General features: G+C 49.0%; 1 protein-coding gene across 2 annotated transcripts in view; it reads left to right on the top strand.

The window, feature by feature from the left end:
* Positions 1-3,352: 3,352 nt before the first annotated feature.
* Positions 3,353-10,748, top strand: part of BRF2 (BRF2 general transcription factor IIIB subunit) — a 437,620-nt gene continuing 430,224 nt past the window's right edge. The window contains exons 1-4 of one of the 2 annotated variants that reach the window (XM_071729233.1): positions 3,353-3,624; positions 4,093-4,152; positions 5,171-5,492; positions 8,468-9,695. In XM_071729233.1, coding sequence (XP_071585334.1) covers positions 3,471-3,624; positions 4,093-4,152; positions 5,171-5,492; positions 8,468-9,662 — 1,731 coding nt within the window. In that variant the 5' untranslated portion in view covers positions 3,353-3,470 and the 3' untranslated portion in view covers positions 9,663-9,695. Of the gene's footprint in view, positions 3,625-4,092; positions 4,153-5,170; positions 5,493-8,467; positions 9,791-10,748 lie in introns of those variants that run through there. The other variant, XM_071729232.1, reaches the window with a different exon arrangement.

Genomic DNA, 10,748 nt, shown 5'->3' with positions numbered 1-10,748 from the left:
AATAGCAGCTCCTGTGCAGTAGAACTTGAGGATTTGGTTGTTTGAAGGAAAAAAAAACAGGGATAATTACCCAAGAAAAAAAAAACAGGAATAATTACACAAGAAAAAAAAACAGGAATAACTAAGAAAAAAAAAACAGGGATAACTATACAAGAAAAAAAAACCAGGAGTAACTACACAAGAAAAAGAACCAGGAATAATTACACAAGGAAAAAAACCAGGAATAATTACACAAGAAAAAACCAGGAATAACTACACAAGAAAAAAACCCAGGAATAATTACACAAGAAAAAAAAAAAAAAACAGGAATAATTACACAAGAAAAAAAAACAGGAATAACTACACAAGAAAAAAAACCAGGAGTAACTACACAAGAAAAAAAAACAGGAATAATTACACAAGAAAAAAAAAACCAGGAATAACTACACAAGAAAAAAACCAGGAATAAATACAGAAGAAAAATCCCCAGGAATAACTACACAAGAAAAAAAAACAGAAATAACTACACAAGAAAAAAAACCAGGAGTAACTACACAAGAAAAAAAAAAACAGGAATAATTACACAAGAAAAAAAAAGAGGAATAATTACACAAGAAAAAAACAGGAATAACTACACAAGAAAAAAAACCAGGAATAACTACACAAGGAAAAAACCAGGAATAACTACACAAGAAAAAAACCAGGAATAAATACAGAAGAAAAAACCCAGGAATAACTACACAAGAAAAAAAAACAGGAGTAACTACACAAGAAAAAAAAACAGGAATAACTACACTGGAGAAATCCAAAGATCTCTGCTTCAGAGCAGGGCTGTGCAGCCTGGATTTGGGAAGGAATTAATCCAGGGAAAAGTTAAATGCAAGTTAAACCTCAGGCTGGAGGAAGGAAGAAGCTCAGCTGATCTTGCAGGGTGGGGTTTGCTCCAAGGGGGCTTTTCCCAGGGCAAGTTGACAGGATTTGAAGCTGGATTTGGGTCAGAAAGTGCCTTTTGAGGCAGTTCTCTTCCAGCCTCCACATTCCTGAAGATCTTTCCAAAGGGAAAAGAAGCCCCTTGTGTTCTCTGCCCTTCAGTGGGTGTCACTGCACACCTCTCCGTGGGATTTCTGGGACAATTTTCCTTTTACAGCTTTGCAGTTGATTAATTTGAATTATCTTGGAGCTTGGAAAAACCCCCAGAGCTCCTGTTACAGCCTCAGAGGAGCTGGATCCCCTTTCCCTATGGATCAGGGTTGGGTTTCCTTCCTGCTCAGGACACCCAGGGCTGATCTCTTGATCCCAAATAACAGGAGGGAGGCAGCCAGAGGCTGAAAATTCCAGAGTAGGGCTGGGAATAAAAAAGCTGGGAAGATGTAGAAGGTTTTTTTGGGGGGAAGTTGGTTGAGCCAAGGGAGTGGAATTCCCACTGCTGGGATTTGCTCTGAAGTTGGGCTCCCCAGACCTTTGATTTTTCTACTTTTTGTCCAAAAATCAAAACAATTTGGTGCCTCTGGGGTTGTGAGTGTCCCTCCAGGCTGGAAGGAATGGGAGAAATCCAAGGAATGGGAAGAGGGACAAAGGAAACCCAACCTGTGGAAGCTGGAGAGGGGCTGTAGGGTGACTCTGGGCTCAGCTCTGAAGGAAAAAGGTTTTTAATTCCCATTTTTTTCTCCTGAAAAGCACTTTATTGAGTCACTGGAGTGACTGCTGAGCAGCACATAAAACACTAAAAAATCCTGGGGGCTCCCAAACACTTTGGGGGCTTTGCAGTGAAGAGGAATGGGATAGATTTGCCTGGAATCCTTGGAAAAAATCCCAGGATGCTGGTAACTCCTTTTTATTCCTGTAAATTGAGCCCTGACCAAAAATCTGGAGCTTTCCTGACACAAGTTCCCTCCTGGGGGAGCTCCAGGTGGGACAAACCTCAAGGATTGAGGCTCTTCTGAGACTTCAGGTATTTTTTTCTTGGATTTTTCTTGGAAGGAGCCACTTCTTCCCTCCCTTTCCTGTCAGGAGAGGGTGTGTGGCACGGGAAGGTCACACACTTGGTGGCTTTTCTCACCTTTAGCTGATTTTCCAGCAAATTCCTGCTGCTTCTTCTGCCTCCAAACAGTGAGGATTGATTCCTTTCCTCCTTGTGCCTCCGGATCTCTGGAAAGCTGCCTGCTTCCCTTTATCCCAGGGTTTGCTGCTTTTCCAGGGAGTCAGGGAAAAAAAAAAAAAAAAAAAATCCAGTCGTGCCTTTGGTTCCAACCCCAGGGAGCAGCAGGTGGGCTCTGTCCTCTCCTTGTAGGGACACAGCTCCCCTGGGATACTTGGGATGTTTGGATGATGGGAATTCCCATTTTCTGGAATGCTGCAGACACAGAAATGTCTCCTTAGGGATCTCCTGGGAGCTGATGGAACATTCCTGGCTTCCCTTTAGGGTTGTGTCTGGGGAGGTGATCCTGAGGTTTTTTGGGATTCTCTCTCTCCAGGAAAGTGCTTTTTATCCTGAAGAATCCAATGTTTTCTTGCTGGAGGATCTGGATGTCTTTCCCCTTCTTCGTGCTCTCTGCTCTGGGCCTGGGGACGTGGTTGGTTTTAAACACCTTTGGTTTTCATGGAACTCTGAAATAAACATCCCGGAAATCCTGGCTCCTGGTGGGGTTTTGTTCTTCTGACAGGGCAGGGACAGAAGGACCTCAGCCCCTCCTCATGGCTGCTCTGCTGCCCCAACCTCCTCCCTCTTCCTCCTCCTCTTCCTCCTCCCTCCTTCTCTCTCTGCCTTCCTTCTCCCTTTTCCTCCCTTTCCCTTCTCCCTTCTCCTCCTCCCTTTTCCTCCCTTTCTCCTCCTCCCTTCTCCCTTCTCCCTCCTTTCTCCTCCCTTCTCTTCCTTCTCCCTCTGCCTTCCTTCTCCATCCTCCTCCCTTTCCCTCCCTTTCCCTCCCTTTCCCCTCCCTTTTCCCTTCTCCCTTTTCTCCCTTTTCCTCCCTTTTCCCTTCTCCCTTTTCCTCCTCCTCCTCTCTTTTCCCTCCTCCTCTTCTTTCTCCTCCTCCTCTCTTCTCCTCTTCCTCCTTCTCTTCCTCCTCCCTCCTTCTCCCTCTGCCTTCCTTCTCCATCCTCCTCCCTTTTCCCTTTTTCCTCCTCTTCCTCCCCCCTTCTTCCCTCCTCCTCCTCCTCTTTCTTCTCCTCTTTCTCTCTCCCTTCTCCTCCCTTCCCTCTCCCTTCTCCTTCTTTCTCCTCCCTTCTGCTCACTTTTCCTCCCTTCTCCTCCTCTTCCTCCCTTTTCCCTCCTCCTCCTCCTCCTCCTCCTCCTCCCCGGGTTCTCTGGCTGCTGCCGGCCGGAACTTTGGGTGCGCGGAACGCTGCTGCCGGGCGGGGCCGAGGTCGGGCGGGCGGGGGAACGGACCAAGGCGGTGCGGCCTTCCCTGGGCCTCCCTGTTCCTTTTCCGATCCATTCCCGGCCCTTTCCCGGTTTCTCCCGCTCCTTTCCAGGCCCTTTCCCGGTCTCCATGGCGGATCGGGGCCGCTGTCCGGGCTGCGGTTCGGCAGCTCTGGTGGAGGACGCGCACTACGCGCAGCAGCAGTTGGTTTGTGCCTCCTGCGGCTGCGTCCTGGCCGAGGGGCTCCTCACCACCACCTACACCGAGGAGGAGCAGCTCCGAGGTGCGGCCTCTGCCCCCTTCCCGCCTCCCCACACGTCCGGCTTTCCCCCTTCCCGTGGTTTTTTCCCATCAGGAGCCTTTCCCCTCCGGATCTGAGGCTCCCGGGGAGGTTCTTGGAGGAGCCCCCGGAGCCGTGTGGTGGTTCTGGGGCTGGAGAAGCGATTGCTGGCAGGGGTCCTGCTCCTCACCGGGGCCTCAAGTGGTGCCAGGGAGGTTCGGATGGGAAAAGAGGAAAAAAATTCCCAGCTGGAAGGGTTGTCAGGGTGGGAGTGGGGTCCTGATCCTCCCTGGAGGGGTGGAGGGGATGATGCTGAGGGCTGGGGTGAGGGACTGGAAGATCTTAAAAAAACTTTTTCGACTGATCCCATGGCTCTGCTTCTGTGGCTGTGACTTCACCTGACCTGCCAGACCTGCTCCTGGAATCCCGATCCCACGGTTCCCATCCCCCCTTTCCCTGTCCCTTTTCCAGAGGTCACCTATTCCCAGAGCACCGGGCAGAGGGAGCAGCAGAGCCGCTGCCTGCAGCGAGGTAAGAGCAGCCCCGCAGCTCCTTCCCAGCCCCGCAGCTCCTTCCCATCCCTCCAGCTCCTTCCCATCCCTCCAGCTCCTTCCCATTCCTGCAGCTCCTTCCCATTCCTGCAGCTCCTTCCCATTCCTGCAGCTCCTTCCCATCCCTCCAGCTCCTTCCCATCCCTCCAGCTCCTTCCCATCCCTTCAGCTCCTTCCCATCCCTCCAGCTCCTTCCCATCCCTCCAGCTCCTTCCCATTCCTGCAGCTCCTTCCCATTCCTGCAGCTCCTTCCCATTCCTGCAGCTCCTTCCCATCCCTCCAGCTCCTTCCCATCCCTCCAGCTCCTTCCCATCCCTTCAGCTCCTTCCCATCCCTGCAGCTCCTTCCCATTCCTGCAGCTCCTTCCCATCCCTCCAGCTCCTCCCCATCCCTCCAGCTCCTTCCCCTCCTTCCAGCTCCTTCCCATTCCTGCAGCTCCTTCCCATTCCTGCAGCTCCTTCCCATCCCTCCAGCTCCTCCCCATCCCTCCAGCTCCTTCCCCTCCTTCCAGCTCCTTCCCATTCCTGCAGCTCCTTCCCATTCCTGCAGCTCCTCCCCATCCCTGCTTCCCTCCTGCTCCTCCCCTGATCCCTTCCCAGAGCTTTTTGAAGCAGGAGGACCCAGTGGGGCTGGGATTAGGGCAGGGAGATCCCTCAGGGACTTTTTAGGATCTCAGGGAGTGCTGGGACGTGGGGGAATGGATTAAAAATAGAGGAGGGGAGATTGAGATGGGATTTTAGGAAGAAATTCTTCCCCAGGAGGTGCTGAGACCCTGGCACAGGTTGCCCAGGGAGGGGGGGGAAGCCCCATCCATCCCTGGAAGTTTTTAAGGAGCTGATGTGGGGGGTTGGAACTGAATGAGCTGCAAGGTCCCTTCCAACCCTGACAATCCTGTGGGTTCCTGGGCTTTCTCTGCCCCCCCTGGCACTGAGATGGGGGGGAAGGAGGGGTTCATCCCTTTCCCTGAGCTGCTCCTAAAGGAGAATCCTTTCCCACAGGGATCAGGAGAGTTCAGGATCTCTGCAAAATCCTCCAGCTCCCGAGGGGCTTTGAGGAAACAGCAATCTCCTACTTCCAGAGAGCTTTCCAGCACCCTTCCTTCCACTTGGTGAGCCTGGAGAAGAAGGAGCTGCTGGGGGGCTGCTGTGTTTTTGTCACCTGCAGGCAGCACAATTGGCCCCTGAGCATGGGCACCATCTGCTCCCTCCTCTATGCCAAGCAGGAGCTCTTTGCCAAGGTCTTCCTCAGCCTGCAGAAGGAGCTGGAGCTCCCCGTGCCAGCCCTGAGCTTGGCAGAGTTGGTAAAAACACAGCTGAGCAGGTACTGGGGACATTCCTGGGAAAAGGAATGGGGGGGAAAGGTGCTGAGATAATGGGGCCACCGAGTGGTGGTTCTGGTGGCCCCCCCAGGGATCAGTGGTGGGCTCAGTTCTGGTCAGTGTCTTCATGGAGAAGTGAGGTTGAGTCCAGAATTAGGAAAAAAACCAAAAAAAAAAATGAGTGTGGATCAGCTGGAAGGTTCTGGAGAGGGAGCTGGAGAGTTGGGATGATCCCAAAGGGATGAGGTGCAGCACAACAACCCCATGGGGAGCTCCAGGCTGGGCACAGAGGGGCAGAAAGGGAGCTGGGAGTCTGGATTGGGGAAGTTGAGGTTGGAGATTGGGAAAAAATCCTTCCCAGAGAGGGTGATCAGGCATTGGAATGTTCTGCCCAGGGAAGGGGGGATTCTCCATCCCTGGAAGTTTTTAAGAAGGGACTGGATGTGGCACTGAGTGCCATGGGCTGGGAGTGGGTGATCCCAGAGGTGCTTCCCAACCCAAATGATTCTGGGATTCTGTGACTTTTACTGGGACCGGTGTTGTTCAATATCTTCATCAACGACTTGGATGAGGGTATAGAATGTCCCCTCAGCAAGTTTGCTGATGACACTGAGCTGGGAGGAGTGGCTGACACACCAGAAGGCTGTGCTGCCATTCAGAGAGACTTAGACAGGCTGGAGAGTTGGGCAGGGAGAAACATGATGAAATTCAACAAGGGGAAGTGTAGAGTTTTGCATTTGGGGAAGAACAACACGATGTCCCAGTATAGGTTGGGGGCTGAGCTGCTGGAGAGCAGTGGAGGTGAAAGAGACCTGGGGGTCCTGGTAGACAAGAAGATGCCCATGAGCCAGCAATGTGCCCTTGTGGCCAAGAAGGCCAATGGCATCCTGGGCTGGCTCAGGAACAGCGTGGCCAGCAGGTCCAGGGAAGGGATTCTGCCCCTGTGCTCAGCTCTGGGGAGGCCACAGCTTGAGTCCTGTGTCCAGTTCTGGGCCCCTCAGCTCAGGAAGGAGATTGAGGTGCTGGAGCAGGTCCAGAGAAGAGCAAGGAGGATCCCTGGGAAGGGATCCAGCAGAATTCCTGTGAGGAAGAAGATGCCCATGAGCCAGCAATGTGCCCTTGTGGCCAAGAAGGCCAATGGCATCCTGGGGTGCATTAGAAAGGGGGTGGTTAGTAGGTCAAGAGAGGTTCTCCTCCCCCTCTATTCTGCATTGGTGAGGCCACACCTGGAGTATTGTGTCCAGTTCTGGGCCCCTCAGTTCAAGAAGGACAGGGAAGTGCTTGAAAGAGTCCAGCGCAGAGCTACTGAGATGATTAAGGGAGTGGAACATCTCCCTTATGAGGAAAGGCTGAGGGAGCTGGGTCTCTTCAGTTTGGAGAAAAGGAGACTGAGGGGTGACCTCATCAATGTTTTCAAATATGTAAGGGGTGAGTGTCAGGGAGATGGAGTTAGGCTTTTCTCAGTGGTGACCAGTGATAGGACAAGGGGTAATGGGTGTAAATTGGAGCATAGGAGGTTCAAGTGGAATATCAGAAAAAATTTTTTTACTGTAAGGGTGACGGAGCCCTGGAACAGGCTGCCCAGGGGGGTTGTGGAGTCTCCTTCACTGGAGACATTCAAAACCCACCTGGACACGTTCCTAGGGGATGTACTCTAGGGGGCCCTGCTCTGGCAGGGGGGGTTGGACTAGATGATCTTTCCAGGTCCCTTCCAACCCCTAGGATTCTAGGATTCAGAAAGGGAGCTGGGAGTCTGGACTGGGGAAGTTGAGGTTGGAGAGTGGGAAAAAATCCTTCCCAGAGAGGGTGCTCAGCCATTGGAATGTTCTGCCCAGGGAAGGGGGGATTCTCCATCCCTGGAAGTTTTTAAGAAGGGACTGGATGTGGCACTGAGTGCCATGGGCTGGGAGTGGGTGATCCCAGAGGTGCTTCCCAACCCAAATGATTCTGGGATTCTGGGATTCTGTGACTTTATGGTTCTGGGATTCTGGGATTTTATGAATCTGGGATTTTGGGATCTTGGGATTCTAGGATTTTATGATTCTGGGACTCTGGGGTTTTATGATTCTGGGATTCTCTGACTGGGATTCTAGGGTTCTGTGACTCAGGGACTTTGGGATCCTGGGATTCTAGGATTTTATGACTCTGATTCTGTGACTCTAGGATTTTGGATTTCTGTGTTTTTATGATTCTGGGATTCTAGGATTTTATGATTCTGGGATTCTGGGACTCTGGGGTTTTATGATTCTGGGATTCTTTGACTGGGATTCTAGGGTTCTGTGACTCAGGGATTTTGGGATCTTGGGATTCTAGGATTTTATGACTGATTCTGTGACTCTAGGATTTTGGATTTCTGTGTTTTTATGATTCTGTGACTCTGGGATTCTAGGATTTTATGACTCTGGGATTCTGGGACTGGGGTTCTAGGATTCTGTGACTCAGGGATTTGGGGATCCTGGGATTCTAGGATTTTATGATTCTGTGACTCTGGGATTCTAGGATTCTGTGTTTTTATGATTCTGTGACTGGGATTCTGGGAATTCATGATTCTTGGATTCTGTGAGTTTATGATTCTGTGACTCTAGGATTTTGTGGCTCTGGGGTTTTGGATTTCTGTGATTTTATGATTCTGTGGCTCAGGGATTTTGGGATCCTGGGATTCTAGGATTTTATGATTCTGGGACTCTGGGATTTTAGCATTCTGTGATTTTAGGATTCTATGACTCAGGAATTTTGGGATCCTGGGATTCTGGGGGGTGGGTGGGGGTGGTGTCCCCCACCTGCACCCAAGTTTTCCCACATCCTGGTGGCTTTTCCCTCCATTGTCACCCTCTGGGCTGTGACTTTTCTCCTGCCCCTTTCCCCCCAGCTCTGAGCTCGGGCACCTGAGCAGCAGCAGAAGGGACAGAGCTGTGTTTGTCACCTCGGGGTGGCTCTGTCCCCCCCTCACCTTTCCCTCCTCTCTTTCCTCTCCCAGCTTCCAGCTTTTCCAGCCCGAGGCTGACATCCCAGCCCAGTTTGTAGAGGACAAGGAGCTGATGGTGACCAGAACCATGCAACTGGTGGAACTGGCCAGCCAGACCTGGCTTGTCACCGGGCGTCACCCTGTCCCCATTGTCACAGCTGCTGCTTTCCTGGCCTGGCAGTCCCTGCAGCCCAGCACCCGCCTCTCCTGCACCCTGGGGCAGTTCTGCAAACTGGGGGGCACCCCCCTGCCCCCCCCAGCACACCTGAGGCTGAAGGAGCTCCTGGAGATCCTCCTGAGGATGGCTTCCCAGCTGGCCTGGCTCAAAGTCTTCCACTTGGACAAGAAAAGTGTGGTGAAGCACATTGGGGACCTCCTGCAGCACAGGATTTTCCTGCTGAAAAAAGCTTTCTGTCAGGAGGAGGAGGAGGAGGAGGAGGAGGAGGAAAAAGAGAAGGAAAAGGAGAAGAAGGGAAAGGAGAAGGAGAAGGAGAAGGAGAAGGAGAAGGAGAAGGAGAAGGAGAAGGAAAAGGAGGAGAAGGAAAAGGAGAAGGAGAAGGAAAATGGGAAGGAAAAGGAGAAGGAGAAGGAAAATGAGAAGGAGAAGGAAAATGAGAAGGAGAAGGAAAAGGAAAAGGAGAAGGAGAAAGAGGAGGAGAAGAAGGAGAAGGAAAAGGATAAGGAGAAGGAAAATGAGAAGGAAAAGGAGAAAGAAATGGGGAAGGAGAAGCAGAAGGAGAAGCAAAAGAAAAAGGAAAAGGAGAAGGAAAAGGAAAAGGAGAAGGAGAAGAAAGAAAAGGAGAAGGAGAAGGAGAAGGAGAAGGAGAAGGAGAAGGAGAAGGAGAAGGAGAAGGAAAAGGAGAAGGAGAAGGAGAAGGAAAAGGAAAAGGAGAAGGAAAAGGAAAAGGAAAAGGAAAAGGAAAAGGAAAAGGAAAAGGAAAAGGAAAAGGAAAAGGAAAAGGAAAAGGAGGAGTGTGGGGAGGGCTCCCTGGTGGGGCAGGGGGAGAGAAAAAGAAAACAGAGCAGCCCCAGGCCCCTGCTCCCCCCCTGCCTCCTCAACCCCAGGAAAAGGCCCCGGGCAGCAGCCCCAGGTGCTGCAGATTTTGGTGTCACTGGTGAGGAGCCCATTTCTGACTCGGAGCTGGAGCAGTACCTGAGGGACCCAGAGGAGATCCGGGCCCTGGGCAAGCTCCAGGCTTGGGCCTGACTCTGGGGATGGGGCTGCAGGGACCCAAAGTGGGTGACAGAGCCACCATGGGCCACCCCGGGGAGGGGGGTGGGGTGGGCAGTGGTTTGTTTCATCATTTAGGTGATGATTTCCTGGCTGATTGCTTGACTTTTATTTAATTACTGATTTCATGATTTATTTCATGATTTATTTAGTTTTTTTTTTCATGATTTTTTTTTCATGACTTATTTCATGGCTTTTATTTCATGACTTTTGTTTCATGACTTTTATTTCATGACTTTTATTTCATGACTTTTATTTTATGACTTTTATTTAATTACTTATTTCATGACATATGTCATGATTTATTTCATGACTTATTACATTACTTTTATTTCATTACTTTTATTTCATGACTTATTTCATGACTTATTTCATGACTTATTTCATGACTTTTATTTCATGACTTATTTCATGACTTATTTCATGACTTTTATTTCATGACTTTTATTTAATTATTTATTTCATGACTTATTTCATGATTTATTTCATGGTTTTTTTCATGATTTTTTCAGGACTTATTTCATTACTTTTATTTCATGACTTTTATTTAATTACTTATTTCATGGCTTATTTCATGATTTATTTCATGACATTTCATTACTTTTATTTCATGACTTATTTCATGATTTATTTCATGACATTTCATTACTTTTATTTCATGACTTATTTCATTATTTATTTCATGATTTATTTAATTATTTTTTTTCATGATTTTTTTCATGACTTATTTCATGACTTTTATTTCATGACTTTTTTTTCATTTTTATTTCATGGCTTTTTTTTCATGACTTTTATTTCATGACTTTTTTTTCATTTTTATTTCATGGCTTTTTTTTCATGACTTTTATTTCATGACTTTTATTTCATGACTTTTATTTAATTACTTATTTCATGACTTTTATTTCATTACTTTTATTTCATGACTTTTATTTCATGACTTTTATTTCATGACTTTTATTTAATTACTTATTTCATGGCTTATTTCATGATTTATTTCATGACTTATTTCATGACTTTTATTTCATGACTTATTTCATCTTCTGGACCAAACCATTGGGGTGT

This window comes from Heliangelus exortis, chromosome 30, assembly GCF_036169615.1.
Source record: "Heliangelus exortis chromosome 30, bHelExo1.hap1, whole genome shotgun sequence".
NCBI lineage: Eukaryota > Metazoa > Chordata > Aves > Apodiformes > Trochilidae > Heliangelus > Heliangelus exortis.
Note: the sequence above shows the minus strand (reverse complement) of the source record. Positions and strands in the feature narration are given on the sequence as shown.